The sequence below is a fragment of the Mastomys coucha genome, unplaced genomic scaffold (assembly GCF_008632895.1).
Source record: "Mastomys coucha isolate ucsf_1 unplaced genomic scaffold, UCSF_Mcou_1 pScaffold5, whole genome shotgun sequence".
Lineage (NCBI taxonomy): Eukaryota > Metazoa > Chordata > Mammalia > Rodentia > Muridae > Mastomys > Mastomys coucha.
In genome coordinates this window covers 117,373,248-117,396,106 of record NW_022196911.1, presented here as the reverse complement: position 1 = coordinate 117,396,106, position 22,859 = coordinate 117,373,248, and the positions used below count along the sequence as shown (strand labels likewise).

The 22,859-nt window shown below is 55.3% G+C and overlaps 1 protein-coding gene across 1 annotated transcript; it reads left to right on the top strand.

Moving 5' to 3' along the window:
- The first annotated feature begins 765 nt into the window (after positions 1 to 765).
- Positions 766 to 18,358, top strand: Fasn (fatty acid synthase). Its single transcript, XM_031354836.1, has 43 exons — positions 766 to 1,275; positions 2,456 to 2,591; positions 3,094 to 3,246; positions 4,238 to 4,411; positions 4,564 to 4,764; positions 4,956 to 5,078; positions 5,293 to 5,408; positions 5,498 to 5,632; positions 6,248 to 6,710; positions 6,826 to 7,013; positions 7,256 to 7,445; positions 7,860 to 7,954; positions 8,175 to 8,309; positions 8,385 to 8,588; positions 8,672 to 8,787; positions 8,969 to 9,141; positions 9,215 to 9,406; positions 9,479 to 9,559; positions 9,652 to 9,831; positions 9,971 to 10,150; positions 10,226 to 10,429; positions 10,669 to 10,955; positions 11,346 to 11,732; positions 11,819 to 11,983; positions 12,061 to 12,179; positions 12,274 to 12,428; positions 12,528 to 12,731; positions 12,912 to 13,062; positions 13,145 to 13,323; positions 13,410 to 13,529; positions 13,640 to 13,762; positions 13,848 to 14,071; positions 14,302 to 14,503; positions 14,619 to 14,770; positions 14,888 to 14,979; positions 15,129 to 15,280; positions 15,361 to 15,606; positions 15,799 to 15,987; positions 16,178 to 16,402; positions 16,487 to 16,707; positions 16,826 to 16,924; positions 17,101 to 17,352; positions 17,437 to 18,358. The coding sequence occupies exons 2-43, from the start codon at positions 2,465 to 2,467 to the stop codon at positions 17,572 to 17,574; spliced, it is 7,512 nt and encodes a 2,503-aa protein (XP_031210696.1). The 5' UTR covers positions 766 to 1,275; positions 2,456 to 2,464; the 3' UTR covers positions 17,575 to 18,358.
- Positions 18,359 to 22,859: the final 4,501 nt, after the last annotated feature.

Sequence of the window (22,859 nt, the reverse complement as noted above, 5' to 3'; positions counted from 1 at the left end):
AGAAGCTAGAAGCCAGGGTTGACAAGCAAGGCTCTGAGGCTCTGGCTTTTGCTACAGACATGCAGTCAAAGACCACTGACACTAGTCCCTGCCCCCCCCCCCCAGTACACCTCCCACACACACAAAGACATTGCCTCATTAGAAGGTTAGTCTTAATAGCCTGGGTCTGTAGTGGAAGGGCAGAAGGGAAGGAGCCCAACCCTAAGCAGGCTGTGTCTTTTTGGTCGATGAGTTTTGTTATCTCCAGCCCCCAGATCGATAACCCTTTGAAAAGAGGAATTTAAAGGGAGGGAGGGAGAGGGTCCCGGAAACTAGCAACTCAGAGAGGCGCGCAGCAGCTCCTTTGTTCCCACCAGGCGGGGGAGGGGAAGTATCCCGCTCGCCAGATGGCCGCGCTTGGACACTGAGCGGACTCCAGAGACCGCGGCACGCGCCCGTCAGTGTTCCCTATCCTGACCACTGCTCCCGTCCCTGCCCGCATCCTGGTCTCCAAGGCGGCCACAGAGGGTGGGTATCCGAGAAAGCTGGGCCACGATGACCGGTAGTAACCCCGCCTGAGGCGCCCTCCGCCAGGGTCAACGACCGCGCTTGCGCGGGGGCCCGCGAAGCGCTTTGCCGCTGTTGCCGGCCCATCACCCTATTGCCTAGCAACGCCCACCCGCGCGCCGCCATTGGGCCACCGAGAACGGCCTCGGTGCCCAATTGGTCTCGATGTGGAGCAGGCCACGCCCCTCGGCTCCGCGCGCGCTACGATCGCTGCGTGGAGTCGCAGCGACACGAACCTGTGCCCCCGCGTGGCCCTGGTATCCTCCTCAGTGCAGTCCCCAGTGTGACCAAGCACGTCCGACCCATACTGCGCGCGCACAGTGCACACCTGGCCCCGGCCGCAGCGGGCGGGGATAGGAGGACAGAGACTAGGGCGTCGGGATGAGCCCCGCGTGGCCCGTGCGAGGCCGGGGGCGGAGACGGAAGCAGGCGGGTGCTGCGCGTTCCTGGTGCTGCAGCGCGCGCCCGTGCAGGGTCCCGGCTGGGGGCGGCGCGCGCGGGCATCACCCCACCGGCGGCGGCGCGCCGGGTCCCGGGGCGCAGCCCCGACGCTCATTGGCCTGGGCGGCGCAGCCAAGCTGTCAGCCCATGTGGCGTGGCCGCGCGGGGATGGCCGCGGTTTAAATAGCGCCGGCGCGGCCTAGAGGGAGCCAGAGAGACGGCAGCGGCGTCCCGTCCAGTTCTCCTGCCGCGGTCCTCGCTTGTCGTCTGCCTCCAGAGCCCAGACAGGTACGCCGCAGCGTTCGGGGTTCCGGGACGGCAGGCCGGTGTCGGGATGCCGCGGCTCCAGTGGGAGGACAGGCGGGCGTCCGTCCTCAGCACCCCTGCGCTCACAAAAGCTCCGCCGCGCCCCTCCGACAGCCAGCCACCGGGCTGCGCTCCGCGGTCGAGCCGAGAGGGGCGCGGGAGGGGTGTGCGGAGAGCCAGCGCGGCGGGCCGCTGTCACGTGGGCGCCGCGCCAGCCCGGTGCAGGAGGCTGGGCGCCTCGTGGATGGGGCCGGGGCCTTCACTCACACTGGGCGGCTTTGGCAGGGCGCAGGAGGCCGCGGTGGTACCCGGGCTCCAGTTTTGAGCGGCCAGATGCGGGTCTGGGTGCGCACGAGGCCCCAGGGGCCTCAGCGGAAGTCATCAGACCATCCAGGCCTCACTGGCAGGGTGGCGCGGGAGCCTTCTCGTTGGACTACCGCTGCAAGGCCTGGACTGCCCTGAGCAAGTGCCTTAGGGACCGGAGGATCTAGCAGACCCTTCTGCTGCCTCGACCAGGTTACAAAGTGTTCGGCCAAATGGCGGGAGGCTTCACCTTTCACCTAGCTGGGAGTGGTACTCCAGGTCGGATCTTGCTGAAGGGGGTCCATTGGCATGGTATCTGTTTGCCTCAGCCCTGCTAGGCCTGGGCACTCAATAGTAGTCGGGCCTGTTCCCTCTGGGTCCTTACCAAGCCTGGTGTCCCGGCCGGCCCTGAACGGCAGTCAGCCTCCACCTTCATCATGAAAGGGAAGTTCGCAGGCTTCCCCGTGGCCTGAGAGTGCCCTAGACCCTGCTTCTTGAAGCCCCACTTCTGTTTGCAAGTTCCTGATTTGACTAGCTTGGGATGGAACACCCAGTAGGAAACTGGAGACCGTATGGTCCCAGGTAGCTCTGGCAAGGCATGGTAGAGTCAGGCCAGGTCAAGTGTCTCTACCCTGGAAGGGATGAAAATCTCACAAGTAGCTATCGGTGCAAGGAGACCTGAGCACCCAGTTCATCCGTTGATTACAGCTGGGTCCTGCTAGTTTCCACTGGGGGCTTTCTGAGCCCTTGCTCTCAGAAAGTCAGGTCAGGACTCTAAGGTGTGCTACCTGTGGATTCAGGTGGCTGTAGCTGGGAATGACTCTGTGAGAGAGGCCCACCATACTACCTTCCCCCACAGAGAAGAGCCATGGAGGAGGTGGTGATAGCCGGTATGTCGGGGAAGTTGCCCGAGTCAGAGAACCTGCAGGAGTTCTGGGACAACCTCATTGGCGGTGTGGACATGGTCACAGACGATGACAGGAGATGGAAGGCTGGTGAGTGTCCCCTTGGGATCAGGCAGCAGGACCGACTGAGAGTCTATGACCAAGGCATGTCTGACCTCCCTGTAGAGCTAGCTGTGAGGTTGAGAACCAGTCAGAGTGAAAAGGGACAGGTGACTTGGTCAGTTCTGCGTTGAGGACACCAAAGGTGGATTATAGAAGGGGCCTGGCCCTTTGGATATCTTTTCTGCAGCCTATGCCCTGAACTGGCAGATGGTGTCTAAGATGATTCTCACACCCAATGGGCTCTAACAGAGCCACAGAGCAGCTCTACCTGATGGGCAGGTGTGAGTCAGCATTGGGCTGGCCTGGCTAGCTTCATAGCAGGCAGAGGGTCTCTCCTGTCAGGTTGAGGTTACCAGGGGGTAGTTGCCAGCCTCACCTCCTACAGGTTTTCCTCTGGGTCAACCACATGTGGCTGTTTGGGGACTCCTCATTAGCAGTGAGGCTGGGTCACTCTCTGGGAGCCTCTCTTCAAGGCTGTGATGTTCCACAGGGCTCTATGGACTGCCCAAGCGGTCTGGAAAGCTGAAGGATCTGTCCAAGTTCGACGCCTCCTTTTTTGGGGTCCACCCCAAGCAGGCACACACAATGGACCCCCAGCTCCGGCTGCTGTTGGAAGTCAGCTATGAAGCTATTGTGGACGGAGGTGGGTCATTGGGGTATTACTGCCCTTCTTAGGACATACTGTAATGAAGGCTGGGGACGTAGTTCAGTGGTAGAACACTTGTCTAGTGTGCACAAGAATCTGAACTTCATCCCCAGTACTGTTAAAAGGAAAAGGGAACGCAACAGTAATATCTTTTGGATTCTGAGATATCAAGAGCTCAGAGACAGGCATGGCATGGGTCTCTCTAGCTATGTCCCCAACCCTGATATAAGACCGGTGGCTCAGGAGGCGGGGGCCCTGAGCAGGGCACGGTTTCACAACCGTACACTAGAAGTGTCCCAGGCGTGCCCTGTTACCCCAGTTTCCTCACTCCCCAGTGTCTGTTTGTTCTTGGGCTGAGGGTGGTGCTTACAGCAGGTAGCTCTGCGGGGGCTCAGCCTCCAGCTTTAGCAACAACCCCATCCCACTGGCTGTCTCTTACCCTTGGATCCTGCTGCTTGGGACATGGACGTGTCCCCAGGGATAGAAGGCCCTACAGTGGGCATTGAGTGTGGGTTGGTATGGCAGGGGCGTGCTTCAGGGTGGTAGATGCTAATTAGCCCTGTACTTGATATACAGCTTGATGTACAACTGCCCTGGGGTACAGTGTAAGACCAGCAAGTCGGTGATGAAAATGAAGGTCCTCACCTTGGGCCTGTCTGGCTGCCCAGGCTCTATCAAAGGCTGGGCACAGCTCCCAGGGGGTTACCCACTGTCCTCTGCTTTCCCAGCGTGGACACTTGGCCTTTGTCTTCCTGTATCTCCTTATCACAGCCTGTCCCAGGGCAGGCTGCCCTTGGCACTAGAGAACTCATTGGCTAGCAGCCTCTTGAGACCCACCAGTAACACCAGAGGCCAAGGGAGTTGCCTTCAGACAATGCTGTTCTGTCTTTGCTATGGTTGCTGCCTGACCCAGACCATAGAGGTCCCCTGTGGCCTCTAATGGCACCCCTCTCACCAAAGCCTATGTGGCTATTGCTGCCCCCGGCAGGTATCAACCCAGCCTCACTCCGAGGAACGAACACTGGTGTCTGGGTGGGTGTGAGTGGCTCCGAAGCATCAGAGGCCCTGAGCAGAGATCCCGAGACGCTTCTGGGCTACAGTATGGTGGGCTGCCAGCGTGCAATGATGGCCAACCGGCTCTCTTTCTTCTTCGACTTCAAAGGTGGGTGGGCAGCAACCCTGGGCACAGGCCCAGCTGTGTGTGTGCATTCACCTAGACAACCCTTTTGGACTTCATTATTCCTGGAGAAGGCCAAGTGGGGTACTCAAGGTCCCAGTGGTACAGTGTGGGACAGCATCTGCCCTTGTCCACAGGACCCAGCCTTGCCCTGGACACAGCCTGTTCCTCTAGCCTGCTGGCACTACAGAATGCCTATCAGGCCATCCGCAGTGGGGAATGCCCTGCTGCCCTCGTGGGTGGGATCAACCTGCTGCTGAAGCCTAACACCTCTGTGCAGTTCATGAAGCTGGGCATGCTTAGCCCTGATGGCACCTGCAGAGCCTTTGATGATTCAGGTAAGGCTGGCCTGGGTCATTCGGCTCTTTGCAGGGCTCCAGCCTGTGCCCTGGTGTGTGTGTGTGTGTGTGTGTGTGTGTGTGTGTGTGTGTGTGTGTGTGCGTGCACGCTTTTGTACATGTATAGACTCACAACACACACCCCATCACCCCAGAGCACCTAGCTGAGATGAGGTATTGATCTACCCTAGGGAGTGGATATTGTCGTTCTGAGGCTGTGGTGGCAGTTCTGCTGATTAAGAAGTCCCTGGCCCGGCGGGTCTATGCCACAATTCTGAATGCTGGCACCAATACAGATGGCAGCAAGGAACAAGGTGGGCATGAAGGGAGGAAAAGAGCGTGGATCACAAGAAATGGGGAGGTGGAGCATGCAAGGCTTGATACTGTGATGCCCTGCCCTGCCACTACCCTACCCTACCACTACTCTACCCTACCCTACCACTATCACTACCCTGCCCTGCCACTATCACTACCCTACCCTACCCTACCCTGCCACTACCCTATCCTACCACTACCCATCTACCGTAGGTGTAACATATCCCTCTGGAGAAGCCCAGGAACAGCTCATCTGCTCTCTGTATCAGCCAGCTGGGCTGGCCCCCGAGTCTCTTGAGTATATTGAAGCCCATGGCACGGGCACCAAGGTGAAAGCCCTTTCTGGCCCATACCTATGAATCCTCTATCTAACTAGAGGAACTTCTGGCTGCAGCCTTAACCTACTTGTCCCCTGCAGGTGGGTGATCCCCAGGAACTGAACGGCATTACTCGGTCCCTGTGCACCTCCCGCCAGGGCCCTCTATTAATTGGCTCCACCAAATCCAACATGGGACACCCTGAGCCAGCCTCAGGGCTTGCAGCCCTGACCAAGGTGAGCAGGCTGGGCTCTGAGTCAAGAGTCCTGTTATGTGGATAGCTGTGTAGTGTGACCACCACTTGGCCTACCTTGGGGCTCCTGCCTGCCTACCAGCTGGCCCTTTGGCTACGCCATAGGAGAGTGGGGCTACTCTCATGGCACATTCCCTGTGGTAATGTGCTGACTTATATAGCTTCTGGCCAAAGGAAACACTTGGTTGCAGAAAGGACAGGTGCAGTTCTGAAGAAGTGTATAGGCCTCGTTCTGAGGTGAGGGAGGAGCAAGCCAGCATCTGATATGGCATGCCCTTTCCTGCTGGGTGAACCTACAGTACCCTGTCCACTTGTTGGGACCTTTAGCTTGTTTCTGCATTGGGAGGTGTGTGGTTGTCTGGATGACCCATCTATTTGGTATTCTGGGACTGGCTTGGGGGGATGGTGTGCTCAGGCCTGTAGCCCCTCAACTTGGGGACCATGTATCCTGGATGACACAAAAAACTGTTGAGGGCACAAGGCCAGAGAGGACAAGGGTCTTGGTGCCCAGTACCACACACAGCTCATGGGCCTGGGGGAGGTAGGTAACCACACTTGGCAGGGACAGCTGCCCAGTAACCATGTGTTCTGTCTGCAGGTGCTGTTATCCCTGGAACATGGGGTTTGGGCCCCCAACCTGCATTTTCACAACCCCAACCCTGAGATCCCAGCACTTCTTGACGGGCGGCTACAAGTTGTTGATAGGCCCCTGCCTGTTCGTGGTGGCCTTGTGGGCATCAACTCATTTGGCTTCGGAGGTGCCAACGTTCACGTTATCCTCCAGCCCAACACACAGCAGGCCCCTGTGCCCACCCCACATGCTGCCCTGCCCCATTTGCTGCATGCCAGTGGACGCACCTTAGAGGCAGTGCAGGACCTGCTGGAACAGGGCCGCCAGCACAGCCAGGACTTGGCCTTTGTGAGCATGCTCAATGACATTGCAGCGACCCCGACAGCAGCCATGCCCTTCAGGGGTTACACTGTGCTGGGTGTTGAGGGAGAGGTCCAGGAGGTGCAACAAGTACCTGCCAGCAAGCGCCCACTCTGGTTCATCTGCTCAGGTGAGCCTGCCCCATGTTCCCAGGCTGGCCCTTAAAGAGGGGAGGGGTATCCCTTTTCTTGAGGGTGAGGTTGGTAGGTGGCCATGCTGTGGCCCTGATAAGCTTTCTGGCACAGGAATGGGCACTCAGTGGCGTGGGATGGGGCTGAGCCTCATGCGCCTGGACAGCTTCCGTGAGTCTATCCTACGCTCTGATGAGGCTGTGAAGCCATTAGGAGTAAAAGTGTCAGACCTGCTGCTGAGCACAGACGAGCGCACCTTTGATGACATCGTGCATGCCTTTGTGAGCCTCACTGCCATCCAGGTATGCTACCTGCATGGTCTTGGGATCCTGGGACACTCCTGCCAAGGTCCTGCCTTCCACACCAGCATCACATAGTCCTGGTGGCAGAGCCTTGTACTGGTACAAGCCTGGGGAAGGGTAGAGCTTTCTCAGAGGTCCCTGAGAGAGGCCTGGTATGCTTGGTGTGATCGGCTTTACTGTTAGGGATTGCCAGGCTAGTGATCTAGGGACTGCGTGGCATGGCCTGTGTCCCCTCTTCACAGATTGCCCTCATTGACCTGCTGACCTCTGTGGGGCTGAAACCTGACGGCATCATTGGGCACTCCTTGGGAGAGGTTGCCTGTGGCTATGCGGACGGCTGTCTATCCCAGAGAGAGGCTGTACTTGCAGCCTACTGGAGAGGCCAGTGCATCAAGGATGCCCACCTCCCAGCTGGATCCATGGCAGCTGTTGGTAGGTATCCTCCCAAGGGCCCCCAACCTCATTAGGCACCAGGATCTTCCTGGAAGGGGTTTCTGTCCTGGGTCCTCCAAAAGAACCAGCTGCTTTGGTGTAAAACATGGGGTTGCAAGGGGAGAGGTTGTCTTTATAGGAGGCTTCAGTTTTGACCCCACAGGCCTGAGCAAAGTATGAAGCACCACACACATAAGATGAGGGTCAAGGAGCTGAGGAGAGCTACTTAACAACCCTGGGTGTTCACTGCCCAGCTCCTCCGCCGTTATCCCTGACACCTCTTGAGATCAGACACGGCAGGGGGTAAAAGTGCCCTGGAAGGTCAACCAACACCCTTAGCCCTAGGTAGTGCTCATGGTCCAGGAGGATAGGCTGGGCTCCGTCCAGCTCTGAGGCCACCCACTCTGCTTGCAGGTTTGTCCTGGGAGGAATGTAAACAGCGCTGCCCCGCTGGTGTGGTGCCTGCCTGCCACAACTCTGAGGACACTGTGACCATCTCAGGACCTCAGGTGGGCCTGCAATCCTAGCAGGACTTCTGTTCCCTGCCTTTTGCCCTGGCCCTACCTAGGAGGCAAGGCCTCCTCAGTCTATGTCCATCAAGTTCTGAAGGGCCCAGCTGGTGAGCTACACTTGTCTCGGGCCCTCTGGGTGAGACCTAAGCTGGGTGGACTGTACCTGACCAGGGAAAGCCAGTCCAGGCTCCCTGACCACTGGTCTTGATGCCTGCAGGCTGCAGTGAATGAATTTGTGGAGCAGCTAAAGCAAGAAGGTGTGTTTGCCAAAGAGGTACGAACAGGTGGCCTGGCTTTCCACTCCTACTTCATGGAAGGAATTGCCCCCACATTGCTGCAGGCTCTCAAGAAGGTAAGTACCTGGCCTCATGCATGGACCTGAGGGCACGGTGACTTGACTTCACTTGCTAACCAAGCTCCTGTGCAGGTGATCCGGGAACCACGGCCACGCTCAGCTCGATGGCTCAGCACCTCTATTCCTGAGGCCCAGTGGCAGAGCAGCCTGGCCCGTACGTCTTCTGCCGAGTACAACGTCAACAACCTGGTGAGCCCTGTGCTCTTCCAAGAAGCATTGTGGCACGTCCCTGAGCACGCCGTGGTGCTGGAGATCGCGCCCCATGCACTGTTGCAGGTGAGCATGTGGTCCACCTGGGATAGGGGCACAGCAACCTGCCAGTCAGTGGTCAGAGCCCAGCCCCCCTTTGCTCTGTATAGGCTGTCCTGAAGCGAGGCGTGAAGTCTAGCTGTACCATCATCCCCTTGATGAAGAGGGACCATAGAGATAACTTGGAGTTCTTCCTCACCAACCTTGGCAAGGTGCACCTCACAGGGTAGGTCTCCCTTCTTTCTGCTGCTCACATAGGCCACCACCCGCCCCCAGAAGAGGGGTTGCGGTCAGCCTAGCTCAGTCCTGGCTCTCCATCCTTCAACTTGGTCACCTTGGAGTCTTAAAGCTAAAGTAGGGCCACAGGTGTTTGGGCTCTTGGTGTCACTCAGCTCTTTTGTCACCAGCATCAATGTCGACCCTAATGCCTTGTTCCCACCTGTGGAGTTCCCGGCTCCCCGAGGGACTCCTCTCATCTCCCCTCACATCAAGTGGGACCACAGTCAGACTTGGGATGTCCCGGCTGCTGAAGACTTCCCCAATGGCTCCAGCTCCTCCTCCGCTACAGTCTACAACATCGGTGAGTCAGGCCTCATGGTGGGTGGGTTCCTTCCCAGGCCTGTAGGCCAGTGCTGAGGCATTTGTCCTTACAGACGCCAGTCCTGAGTCACCTGACCACTACCTGGTAGACCACTGCATTGATGGCCGGGTCATCTTCCCTGGCACTGGCTACCTGTGCCTGGTGTGGAAGACACTGGCTCGCAGCCTGGGCTTGTCCCTAGAGGAGACTCCTGTGGTGTTTGAGAATGTATCATTTCATCAGGCCACCATACTGCCCAGGACAGGTAAGAGGCCCCTTCGTGGGGGCTGCTAAGATTGTCCCTCCTGCTCTGCTGACCCTCCTCTGCCCTCTGCAGGAACCGTGCCTCTGGAAGTGAGGCTGCTGGAGGCCTCCCATGCTTTTGAGGTATCTGACAGTGGCAACCTGATCGTGAGTGGTGAGTAGGACCTGGCTGGACCTGTGAGGCTCGGAATGCCAGCTCCTGGCCTGCCCCATGCTAAGGCCCTCCTGTTGCCTTGTCTCCTACAGGGAAAGTGTACCTGTGGGAAGACCCGAACTCCAAGTTATTTGACCACCCAGAAGTCCGGACCCCTCCTGAGTCTGCATCCGTCTCCCGCTTGACCCAGGGAGAAGTATACAAGGAGTTGCGGCTGCGTGGCTATGATTATGGGCCCCAATTCCAGGGCATCTATGAGGCCACCCTTGAAGGTGGGCAAGAGCAATCCCTGAGTCAGTGAGCATGACTACCAGGAACCATTTTCACCCCTGGGCCATGTCCTGCTGGGGACGGGGAAGACAGGGAAGAAGTAAGGTGAGGTCTGGGGTGCTGACCAGCCCTCTGCTACAGGTGAGCAAGGCAAACTGCTCTGGAAAGACAACTGGGTGACCTTCATGGACACAATGCTGCAAGTGTCCATTCTGGGATCCAGCCAGCAGAGTCTGCAGCTGCCTACCCGTGTGACTGCCATCTACATCCACCCTGCCACCCACCTGCAGAAGGTGTACACGCTGGAGGGGGAGACTCAAGGTAGCTCTGGCCCTAGCTCTATGCCCTTGTATCCTGGACTGGGCATTACCTACACTAACCAGTGTGTCTCCATAGTGGCTGATGTGACAACAAGCAGCTGCCTGGGCATAACGGTATCTGGCGGTGTCCATATCTCGAGACTGCAGACGACAGCAACATCACGGCGGCAGCAAGAACAGCTGGTCCCCACCTTGGAGAAGTTCGTTTTCACACCCCACATGGAGACTGAGTGCCTGTCTGAAAGCAGTACCCTACAGAAAGAGCTACAACTGTGCAAGGGTGAGGCTTCTAACCCTTCCTCCTCTTCCTTTAGTCTTTGCCTTTGAAATTCGTCAGACCAGGCCTGGATGGCGGGGAGCTTGGGGTTGGCGAGAGCAGCCTACCTTCCAAGCACAAATCACTGCATCCTTCCTGCCGCTTTTTCTGCTGTTCCTGTAGGCTGTGTACAGGCTAGGAAGTGGGCCGTGGAAGTTGTCTAGAGGCTTTAGAGAGAGAACATAGGCCTTTCTCCCTCCCAGGTCTGGCACGGGCTCTGCAGACCAAAGCTACCCAGCAAGGGCTGAAGATGACAGTGCTTGGGCAAGAGGACCCTCCCCAGCATGGGCTGCCTCGACTCTTGGCAGCTGCTTGCCAGCTGCAGCTCAACGGGAACCTGCAGCTGGAGCTGGGTGAGGCGCTGGCTCAAGAGAGGCTCCTGCTGCCGGAAGATCCTCTGATCAGTGGCCTCCTCAACTCCCAGGCCCTCAAGGCCTGCATAGACACAGCCCTGGAGAACTTGTCTACTCTCAAGATGAAGGTGGCAGAGGTGAGTACTGGAAAGGTAGACAGGCCCTGTGCATGGATCCAAGGCAATCTCAGGCCCAGACCCAAAGCAGGCAGTTGTGTTGTGATGTAGCAGCTTTCTACAGCCTTTGTGCTTTGGTTTGTTCCTCCCCAAAAGATTGTGGGAAATTTTTCACAGCTACCAGCCCAGGGAATAAGATACCAGAAGGAAGGCTTCTGGGAAAGAATTGTGGGGTGCTTTAGGCCCTAAGCTGGGATGCCATAGGGGGAGTCTACAGGAGAATAGAGTAGAACACTGAAAGAGCCCCCTGGCTGGCATTCCACAAGGCTGAGCAGCACGGGGATGCTTACCCAGTCCCCAGGTCTTTCTGCTTCCTAGAGGCAACAGGTCTAAGATGCTCTCCCACCCCAGGTGCTGGCTGGAGAAGGCCACTTGTATTCCCACATCCCGGCACTGCTCAACACCCAGCCTATGCTACAACTGGAATATACAGCCACCGACAGGCACCTCCAGGCCCTGAAAGATGTCCATGCCAAGCTGCAGCAGTATGATGTGGCACAGGGCCAGTGGAACCCTTCTGATCCTGCTCCCAACAACCTGGGTGCTCTTGACCTTCTGGTGTGCAACTGTGCAGTAGCCACCTTGGGTGATCCAGCCTTGGCCCTGGACAACATGGTAGCTGCCCTCAAGGAAGGTGGCTTCCTGCTAATGCACACAGTGCTCAAAGGACATGCCCTTGGGGAGACCCTGGCCTGCCTCCCCTCTGAGGTGCAGCCTGGGCCCAGCCTCCTAAGCCAGGTACTGCTCCTAGGCATGCAGGGCAGGTAAGGGCGTGGGGTATGGTTCAGCCAGTTCAGTACTTATAAGACTTTATACACATATAGGAAGAGTGGGAGAGCCTGTTCTCAAGGAAGGCACTGCACCTGGTGGGCCTTAAAAGGTCATTCTACGGCACTGCGCTGTTCCTGTGCCGCCGAGTCATCCCACAGGATAACCCCATCTTCTTGCCTGTGGAGGATACCAGCTTCCAGTGGGTGGACTCTCTGAAGGTCAGGCTCTGGGGCTGGGTACCTTGCCTTGCCTGGCATATGACCAGCCCAGAGGCTAACCCTTCTTTATCCTGCAGAGCATTCTGGCCACATCTTCCTCCCAGCCTGTGTGGCTTACAGCCATGGATTGCCCCACCTCGGGTGTGGTGGGCTTGGTGAACTGTCTCCGAAAAGAGCCGGGTGGACACCGGATTCGGTAGGAAAGACTCTGAGAGGTCCTCCCCTTCCTCCTCTCCTCCCTCCCTCCCCTCCAGTCTTGGTATCTTTACCTACCCACTTTGCCCCCACAGGTGTATCCTGCTGTCCAATCTCAGTAATGCATCTCAGGTCCCCAAGTTGGACCCTGGCTCTTCAGAGCTACAGAAGGTGCTAAAGAATGATCTGGTGATGAACGTGTACCGGGACGGGGCCTGGGGGGCCTTCCGTCACTTCCTGTTAGATCAGGGTGAGCCCATTGATGCCCTATACTTGACAGGTCCGGGGGAGGGAGCACAAAGAGCTGGCCAGGTAGGCCCTGTGGCATCCTTGCTTTCTTTTCCCTCAGACAAGCCTAAGGAGCAGACAGCACATGCCTTTGTAAATGTCCTTACCCGAGGGGACCTTGCTTCCATCCGTTGGGTCTCTTCTCCCCTGAAGCACACGCAGCCTGTGAGCTCAGGAGCACAGCTCTGCACTGTCTACTACGCCTCACTCAACTTCCGTGACATCATGCTGGCCACGGGCAAGCTGTCCCCTGATGCCATTCCAGGTGCCCACCAGGATGGGGTCTTGTGACTGGGTCGCTGGGAGTAGGGAAAGTGCCTGTGCCATAGCAACCCAAAGAGAAGGAAGTCCTGCACAGCTCCTGGGGCAGAGAGGGTTCCCCAGCACCAGGGCTGCACTTGCGCCCTGCACCCCTGACGACCTGGCCTCCCTTCTGTCTACCCAGGTAAATGGGCCAGCCGCGACTGCATGCTCGGCATGGAATTCTCGGGCCGTGATAGGTGTGGCCGGCGTGTGATGGGGCTGGTACCTGCAGAAGGCCTGGCCACCTCAGTCCTGTTATCACCGGACTTCCTCTGGGATGTACCCTCCAGCTGGTGAGTGGGTGGCTGCAGTTGGGGGATAATGTGATCTTAGTTGGTGGCCAGACTGAGTTGATCCTGTGCTGTGTACCCTCAGGACCCTGGAGGAGGCGGCCTCTGTACCCGTCGTCTATACTACTGCCTACTACTCCTTAGTAGTGCGTGGACGTATTCAACGTGGAGAGACCGTGCTCATCCACTCGGGCTCAGGTGGTGTGGGCCAAGCAGCTATTTCCATTGCCCTCAGTCTGGGCTGCCGCGTCTTCACCACTGTGGGTAAGGCCCCTTAACCTCTCCCAAGCAAGCCCTCGGAGGTTCTTGAGCCCTGTGGCCCAAACTCACTGGGGTCTTTCCCCTGACAGGCTCCACTGAGAAGCGAGCATACCTCCAGGCCAGGTTCCCTCAGCTTGATGACACCAGCTTTGCTAATTCACGAGACACATCGTTTGAGCAGCACGTGTTGCTGCACACAGGCGGCAAAGGTACGTGCCCCCAGGCCATTGCCCGAGAGTAGATTACGCAGTTGGTCCAGCCCTCAGGACTGAGGTATGGGTGAACCTAGCATGACCAAGTGACCTGTTTGCCACCATAGGGGTCGACCTGGTCCTCAACTCACTGGCAGAAGAGAAGCTACAGGCCAGTGTGCGGTGCCTGGCTCAGCATGGCCGCTTCTTAGAGATCGGCAAATTTGATCTTTCTAACAACCACCCTCTGGGTATGACTAGTAGTTCAGGGAGCAGGGGTGGGGGCTGGTGTTGGGGCCCTGGGCGTCCATCACTGAACATGACTCTCCTCTTCAGGCATGGCTATCTTCTTGAAGAACGTCACTTTCCACGGGATCCTGCTGGATGCGCTTTTTGAGGAGTCCAATGACAGCTGGCGGGAGGTAGCAGAGCTCCTGAAGGCTGGCATCCGTGATGGGGTCGTGAAACCCCTCAAGTGCACAGTGTTTCCCAAGGCCCAGGTGGAAGATGCCTTCCGCTACATGGCCCAGGGGAAACATATTGGCAAAGTCCTTGTCCAGGTGAGGTGATGTCCTTGGCACCCAGCCTGGCTCCCCTTGCATAGTTCTTTTTTTCTAATTGTATTTACTTATTTTGTTTGTTTTGTGTGGCATGTGTGGGCGCTAGAGGACAACTTGTAGGAGTTGGTTCTCTCCACCACCGGTCATCAGGCTTGATACAAGCACCTTTACCTACTCAGCAGTCTCGCTGGTCTTTGGACCGCTTCTGAGCTACTGCTGCTTATCTGCAGGTGCGGGAGGAGGAGCCCGAGGCTGTGCTGCCAGGGGCTCAGCCTACCCAGATTTCTGCCATTTCCAAGACCTTCTGCCCAGCCCATAAGAGTTACATCATCACTGGTGGCCTAGGTGGCTTTGGCCTGGAGCTGGCCCGGTGGCTCGTGCTTCGGGGAGCCCAGAGGCTTGTGCTAACTTCCCGTTCTGGAATCCGCACAGGTAAGCGAGTGGGGGCAGCTGTAATGTAGGCTTCCCTTTGGTGGAAGCTGTTCTGGGAAGGGCTGCAGGCCACTCCCTTTTCTCTGGTGCAGCCCCATAGCCCTGTGTCCCACAGGCTACCAAGCCAAGCATGTTCGGGAGTGGAGGCGCCAGGGCATCCAGGTGCTAGTGTCGACAAGCAACGTCAGCTCACTGGAGGGGGCCCGTGCTCTCATCGCCGAGGCCACAAAGCTTGGGCCCGTTGGGGGTGTCTTCAACCTGGCCATGGTAAGAAAGGCATGCAGTGCTCTGCATACCTCCAGAGCCTGAACCCAGGGTGGCTATGAAGTGGGGTTAGACCCTCGGAGCTGCAGCAAGCACAAGCACCAAAACCCCTGCTTCCAGGTTTTGAGAGACGCCATGCTGGAGAACCAGACTCCAGAGCTCTTCCAGGATGTCAACAAGCCCAAGTACAATGGCACCCTGAACCTTGACAGGTGAGTTTTATGTACGCTCCCAATGTATGTTGGTCCTTGCTGGGCTTGAGGGTCTGGGGAGGTGAAGCTGTGCCACCTGTGGCCTTCTGGACTGCCCTGGGGAGGTTATGGGCACGAGAGTTGTCAGAGACTGACACGCGCACCCACAGGGCAACCCGGGAAGCCTGTCCTGAGCTGGACTACTTTGTGGCCTTCTCCTCTGTAAGCTGCGGACGTGGTAATGCTGGCCAAACCAACTACGGCTTTGCCAACTCTACCATGGAGCGTATATGTGAACAGCGCCGGCACGATGGCCTCCCAGGTGGGCCTCTCTGTCCAGCCCACCCCTGCTTGTGGTCTCATTCCCCAAAGCACCTCACCCGCTGCCTCCCTTGCCCACAGGCCTTGCCGTGCAATGGGGTGCCATTGGTGACGTGGGCATTGTCCTGGAAGCAATGGGCACCAATGACACAGTCATCGGTGGCACGCTGCCACAGCGCATCTCCTCTTGCATGGAGGTGCTCGACCTCTTCCTGAATCAGCCCCATGCGGTCCTGAGCAGTTTTGTGCTGGCTGAGAAGAAAGCTGTGGCCCATGGTGATGGTGAAGCCCAGAGGGATCTGGTGAAAGCTGTAGCACACATCCTAGGTAAGCCAGCTTCGGGACCTGCCCAGCCTAGTTGACTCTCTGAGCTTTAGTTTTTCCATCTATAGAAGCAGAGAACAGAGTTCTCTAGTATAAATGTTTGACTGGGTGATTGGTAGTAATGTTAGAGAGCCGCAGCGTTTACCTGGTTCCCACGTCCCCTTCTAAATAATGACCAGTTATCCCCTTTGGCAGGCATCCGAGACCTCGCAGGTATTAACCTGGACAGCTCGCTGGCAGACCTCGGCCTGGACTCGCTCATGGGTGTGGAAGTACGCCAGATCCTGGAACGGGAACATGATGTGGTGCTGCCCATGCGTGAGGTGCGACAGCTCACACTACGGAAACTTCAGGAAATGTCCTCCAAGGCTGGCTCAGCTACTGGTGCGTACCAGGCGGCAGGCTGTGAGAGTCCTGCTGTGTCCCATCTTGGGGCAGCCAGTACTGAAGGCAACAGCACTGCCCTTTTACAAAGAGCACTGAGGCCTGTGCTTAGTCTGTGTATGTGCGTCCTCACAAGAGGATGTGTCCCAGAGCACGTGCCAAGGCTACTCTATATCCTCTGTCTTTACAGAGGCAACGCCCAAGTCCAGGAGTGACACATCCCAGAAGCAGACCCAACTGAACCTGAGCACCCTGCTGGTGAACCCTGAGGGTCCTACCTTAACAAAGCTCAACTCAGTGCAGAGCTCTGAGCGACCTCTGTTCCTCGTGCACCCCATTGAGGGCTCCACCACTGTGTTCCACAACCTGGCTGCCAAGCTCAGTGTGCCCACCTACGGTCTGCAGTGCACCCAAGGTACTGTGCACATGGAGGAGGAGTACTTGCTACCTTGGTCCTTGGTTCCCTGCTCACTGCTGAGACCTCTGCTTGTCATTACAGCTGCCCCCCTGGATAGCATTCCGAACCTGGCTGCCTACTACATCGATTGCATCAAGCAGGTGCAGCCTGAGGGGCCCTACCGAGTAGCTGGGTACTCCTTTGGAGCCTGTGTAGCCTTCGAGATGTGCTCCCAGCTGCAGGCCCAGCAGGGCCCAGCCCCCACCCACAACAACCTCTTCCTGTTTGACGGCTCGCACACCTTCGTGTTGGCCTACACCCAGGTGAGAGCTGGGCCAACTGGTCCTGAGTGTTGCCGCCTGTGTCTTGGCTTCAAATACACTTCTGGGAGGGTCCTGGTTACTTCAGCACTCGCCGCAGCAATCTCTCCTTCCCTGACAGAGCTACCGAGCAAAGATGACTCCAGGCTGTGAGGCTGAGGCCGAGGCTGAGGCCATATGCTTCTTCATAAAGCAGTTTGTTGATGCAGAGCACAGCAAGGTGGGCCTGTGGACACCCTTGAGAGGGCAGGAAAGGCAAGGCTGGGAGAGTGGGGTCTGTGCGCCTTCAGAATGGACCAGGGAGATCTGAGTGCTTCTTCAGAAACCCATCTGCCCAGTGAAGGCAGGGCAGACTATGTAGCACCGCACACCTATGATCAGAACTGTTACCTCTAGGTGCTGGAGGCCCTGCTGCCACTGAAGAGCCTGGAGGACCGGGTGGCTGCTGCTGTGGACCTCATCATTAAAAGCCACCACAGCCTGGACCGCCGAGAGCTGAGCTTTGCTGCCGTGTCCTTCTACCACAAGCTCCGGGCAGCCGAGCAGTATAGACCCAAGGCCAAGTACCATGGCAACGTGACACTGTTGCGTGCCAAGACGGGGGGTACCTACGGTGACGACTTGGGTGCCGACTATAACCTCTCCCAGGTGCGTGGCGCAGATGAGGCGGGTGCGCTTGCCATAGGTGGGATGCTTGGTGGTGGTCATAGAGTAAGACCTGAGTATTTACAGGTGTGTGATGGGAAGGTGTCCGTGCACATCATTGAGGGTGACCACCGTACACTCCTGGAGGGCAGCGGCTTGGAGTCTATCATCAACATCATCCACAGCTCCCTGGCTGAGCCTCGAGTGAGTGTACGGGAGGGCTAGACCTGCCTACCATGAAGCCATGCTCCACACCCGCCACCAGAGATGCTCCGATCCCCACCACATCCTGAGTGCAGGGACTGGGGAAGGTCCTGCTGGTGGGACCCCTCCCCCCAGTGGCCCAGCACCACCCCCTCCCCTGGTGGCTGCTACAAACAGGACCATCACGTTTGTCCCAGCCGCGTAGTGGGGTTCTCAGAGCCACTGACTTGGAGACACCCAGGTCTGTGAAGAGTCAGTGGAGGCCAGCAGGAGCCAAACTGAGCCTTTTCTGCCACGTGGCATTTGTCACGCTGGTTGTTTCTCCATTAAATTCTCATATTTATTGCATTGCTGGGAAAGACCCCCAGGGTTGACTCATTCCAGAACCCCCTAAAATGGGAGAGGCCATGTGGGGAAGACTTCTGGGAAAGTTCCAGACTCACCATACACAGGCTGCTGGCTGGAGCCCCTTTTTGTCTTGGCCCTGTTCCTGCTCACTGCAGGGTAGGGTATGGAGAGGGCTGGTTCCCGGGGAACGAGGACCCCAGCAGACACTGTAGCCCGTGGCCCTTGGTCCCCAGCACCCCGGCTGCACCCATGATGCAGGGCCAGTCTGACTCTGCGGACCGCACCGGGCACTGACTGTATTTGTTTTCCAAGATTCAAATTGCTGCTTGGGTTTTGAATTTACCGCAGCTGTCAGTGTGAGGAACCATGTCTGGACTGTGTCATTTTTACACCAACCTGGTAAAGATGCTGCTCTTGATGCTGTCCTGTTCCCACAATTAAACTGCACGTGAGCAAGCGCTGGCTTCTGTTCAGTCTCTTTCCGGGCCCGGGCCCGGGCTTCAGGTTCTGATACTTCTGGATATTTCCCACAAGGATTTCCAGTGGCCTCCACAGCTCTTCCAGTGACACTCCTGGAGGGTGTGGCATTCTGTCAGAGTATAAGGGGAGTATGCTGATACGAGTTTCAGCATGTAGGGCTGGCTAGGCCTTGCCACTGTAGTATGAGCAGAATTTGTCCACCTTTAAATTACCCTGAGGGCATCAGCTTAGTTGCAGCCCCACCCCAGGATAGAGAATATTATCACCCTCTATCTGTAGTCAACTGAGAGTTGGCGCCAGCCCCTCTAGAGGGAGACTTTAGCAGTATGTGGCCATTTATCTCTAGAAACAAGTGACATGATCAGAGCAGAGGCCTAACACCTGCCTCAGTCACACATGTGTGGCCATGTGTGTAAACAGAGGAGTGGAGGTTGCTTGGAAGAGGAGGATCAAGAGAGAAGTAGGCACAGCCTAGTGGACCCACAGTGGCGGCGAGCTTGTATGCATTGGCTTGGGGGTGAGGCATGATGGGTCTTGCAAGGCAGCCTGTTGGGGTAGTCAAGGTCCCCAGGTTTGAGTGTCCAGGAGAGACTGTCAGATGGCCACAGCATTCAGTCCAGTCCAGAGAGCAGCAGACTAAGCTGTACCCTTGCCAGCTTAGACAACTGCAGTGGTAGGATACAGGTAAAGGTGTTCAGAGGGTCCTGTCCGAGCGGCTAGCCTAGGACTAAAGCATCTGCTTGGCTCTCGTCACACTTAGAAACGTCTCACAGCTCCTGTCATGGGTTGCATATCCCTTCCTGGGAAGGACCTGCCCTGTCTCTATAGTGTCTCTACCTAGCTGGAGTCTACTGACTCAAAGGAACAGATTTATAAACTGTCCTAGAAAGGCCTGACCCCCTTACAAGGCTGTGTGATCCTTAGAACTCACATATGAGAGGCAATAAAATCTCAGGACTCCTTGTGGCCACCTTACTCCTTCCTGCTTTTTGTGATCATCTAAGGAGACAGGCAGATGTGCTATGTGACCTGAGTTTGATCACTGGAACCTATGCAGAGGTGGAAAAAAAGTTGTCCTCTGACCTCCACACATCTGTTGAGTGGAGCAAAACTTAAAATAAATAAAAATTTAAAAAAGCAGCTGCTGTTCACAGGGATCTTACAGGTAGAGCGGGCTGGCAAGATGGCTCAGTAGGTAAGAGCACTGACTGTTCTTCTGAAGGTCATGAGTTCAAATCCCAGCAACCACCCATAATGAGATCTGACACCCTCTTCTGGTGCCTCAGAAGTCAGCAACAGTGTACTTATGTATAATAATAAATAAATCTTTGGGACAGAACAAGCAGGGACTGAGTGAGTGGAATTAACTGGAGGAAGCAGGGGCAGACCAGAGTGAGGGGCGTTGACCAGAGTGAGCAGAGGTCCTAAAAAAAACAAATTTCAATTCCCAGCAATCACATGAAGGCTCACAACCATCAGTACAGCTACAGTGTACTCACATACATAAAATAAATCTTAAAAAAAAGGTACAGGTAGAGGACCAAACTTAAGATCTGACTTGTTGGTATGACTCTGAGTCCTTACGATGGTTGTCTGCAGCCTCTGCTATAGTGAGTGGCATTGATTTTATGTACATCAGTAATAAAAATGACTCTAAGGGTGTAGAGAAGTGACCCATTGCAACTCCAGCCTCAAAGGACCTGACACTCTCTGCAAGAACCACAGAGTACTTAGAGGCACATGCAAGCAAAATGTTCACACACATAAAACTAATTCAATTTTAAACAAAAGCTCAAAGAGCTTAAGGGTCAAAGTTTCTAAATACTTCTCTGTGCAAACAAAGCTCAAGACTGGAGCACTGGCTACCTCAGCACCCAAGCAGGCAGAGACCAGCCTGGGCTGTATAAGAAGCAGGGTGGGGCTGCTGGGCAGTGATGGTACACATACACACCTTTAATCTCAGCACTCTGGGGCAGAGGCAAGAGGATCTCAGTTCAAGGCCATCCTGGGCCACAAAGAAAAACCCGTCTTGGGGCAAAAAAAGAAGCCTGGGGACAAGCCCAGAAGAGAGACCTATCAAACCACCCAGACCCCAGCCAAAAAAGTGAGCTAGCTGTAATGGTCCAGGTGTTCAGAAGAGTATGGCGTGTAGGAAGCAAGAGGACTCTTGAGTAAAACCTCTCAAGAGGTTTTCCTGTGAGGCAGTCCTGTGAGGGTTCCTGGAGTGGGGAGCGATCTAGTCGATCCTCCAGAGAACAGGATTTGTTCATTATTTTTAAATAATGAACAGAGCTCAGGAAGAGATGGGACCTCGGGTAATTTGGACTCTCAGAGTAAAAGGGCAGGGGGTGCAGCTTGAGAGGAAAAAATGGCCTTTGTGTAATGTGCACAAGGCCCTGCTTTCAATTCTTGGAACTGGAAAAGGGGGGTTAGAGTGGGGGCTCATTTTCAACTTGTAGGTTCAGGAAACAAACTCCAAGTTCAGGAAACTTGTCATATGCTAAGGTCTGTCACAGTAAAACTGCTCAAACCAACAAGGAAGAAGAGTAACAGAAGCAAAAGCTTTTCTACTTGTGGGAAGATGGAGTGAGTGATGTTTGTACCCAACCCTCCTGCACACACACAGTACAAAGTATCTACTGAACAAGGACAGAGAAATAAAACCAAATACTGAGTCCTAAATGGGAGACCAACTGTTGGGGGTTAGGGGTGGTCCTTGAACATCTAGGGAATGTGGTGGGAGGAGATTGGAGATCATAAGGGCAGGGACAAAAGTCCCACGAGAGTCTCCATGGCAGTGTATAGCTGTGACAAGCACCTGAGAATCTGAGGCAAGATGGTTACCTGGACTACACACCTGTTCAAAAGGTATGTGGGTGGGCTTAATGGGATTTCTAAGGCCCTGAGTTCCATCCCAGAAACAGAAAGGGAGAGAGGGGGCTGGAGAGATGGCTCAGCAGGAAAAAGCACTCTGCTCTTCCAGAGGTCCTGAGTTCAATTCCCAGCAACCACATGGTGGCTCGCAACCATCTGTAATGGGATCAGATACCCTCTTCTGGTGTGTCTGAAGACAGCACCAGTGTACTCACATAAAATAAATAAACAAACCTTTAAAAAAAAAAAAAAAAGAAGGGGGGGCCTGGAGAGATGGTTCAGAGGTTAAGAGCACCTACTGCTCTACCAGAGGTCCTGAGTTCAATTCCCAGCAACCACATGATAGCTCACAACCACCTGCAATGGGATCTGATGTCCCCTTCTGGTATATTCAAATACATAAAGTAAGTAAATCTTAAAAAAAAAAAAAAAAAAAAAAAAAAAAAAAAGCCAGGCAGTGGTGGCACATGCCTTTAATCCCAGCACTTGGGAGGCAGAAACAGGCGGATTTCTGAGTTTGAGGCCAGCCTGGTCTACAGAGTGAGTTCCAGAGCAGCCAGCTCTGTTTAACAGAAACCCTGTCTCGAAAACTCAATAGCATTAGTGGTGGTGGTCATAAGGATAATAATACATAAAACAATAGAAATGACCCAGTCTGAGCCTGGTGTGACACAGGCATGGAATCCTAACATTCCAAAAGCTAAGGCAGGAGGAGCAGAAGCTCAAGGACCACCTGGGTGGCAAAGGAAGAAAAAGCCTGGCTTCCCAGCCTCTCCAAGAGAAGAAAGCCTTGGAATGCCAGGAAGAAAATGGAAAAGCCAAAATCATGGTCCCAATGCATGCTTAATGATTGAAATAAGAGCTGGATATGGTGGCCTGCACCAGGCACCCACCACTGGGGAGGTGGTGGCGGGAACACAGGGGTGGTGAAGATCATCTTCCGGTACATAGAGAATACGAGGCTACAGGAAACCCTGTCTCAAAAGAAAATGGGGTAAAAGCAACAATTGAGCATCACACAATGCCAAGTGTACACAGAGGGAATGCTTAAGACAATTCTGGGGGCTGGAGAGATGGCTCAGCAGTGAAGAGCACTGACTGTTCTTCTAGAGGACCTGAGTTTGTTTCCCAGAACCCACATGGCAGCTCACAGCCATCACAACTCCAGTTCCAGGGAATCCCACACCATCTTCCAATCAGGCAAACACTCATTCACATACAATAAATCCCTCATTTATTTATTTATTTATTTATTTATTTATTTATTATTTAATTTATACGAGTACACTATAGCTGTCTTCAGACACACCAGAAGATGGCATCAGATCCCATTATAGATGGTTGTGAGCCACCATGTGGTTGCCGGGAATTGAACTCAGGACCTCTGGAAGAGCAGTCAGTGCTCTTAACTGCTGAACCATCTCTCCAGACCCATAAATCCTTTTTTTCTCTTTTCCTTTCTTTTCTTTTTTAAAAAGAGACAGTTCAGGTAGAATATATAGAGCAGAAGTGCAGAGAGGTAATGGTTCACATGCTTCACTGGAATGGGTGAGGTGACTTCAGGGACTGGGTATATATGTAATATATATATATATATATGTATA

What these genes read in the sequence shown, in the direction of transcription:
- Fasn (XM_031354836.1), top strand. Translation starts at nt 2,465, where the DNA reads ATGGAGGAGGTGGTGATAGCCGGTATGTCGGGGAAGTTGCCCGAGTCA. An exon ending in TTTCTTCTTCGACTTCAAAG is followed by an intron (nt 4,412 to 4,563) that starts GTGGGTGGGCAG and finishes CCTTGTCCACAG; the next exon opens with GACCCAGCCTTGCCCTGGAC. An exon ending in CCGTTCTGGAATCCGCACAG is followed by an intron (nt 14,504 to 14,618) that starts GTAAGCGAGTGG and finishes TGTGTCCCACAG; the next exon opens with GCTACCAAGCCAAGCATGTT.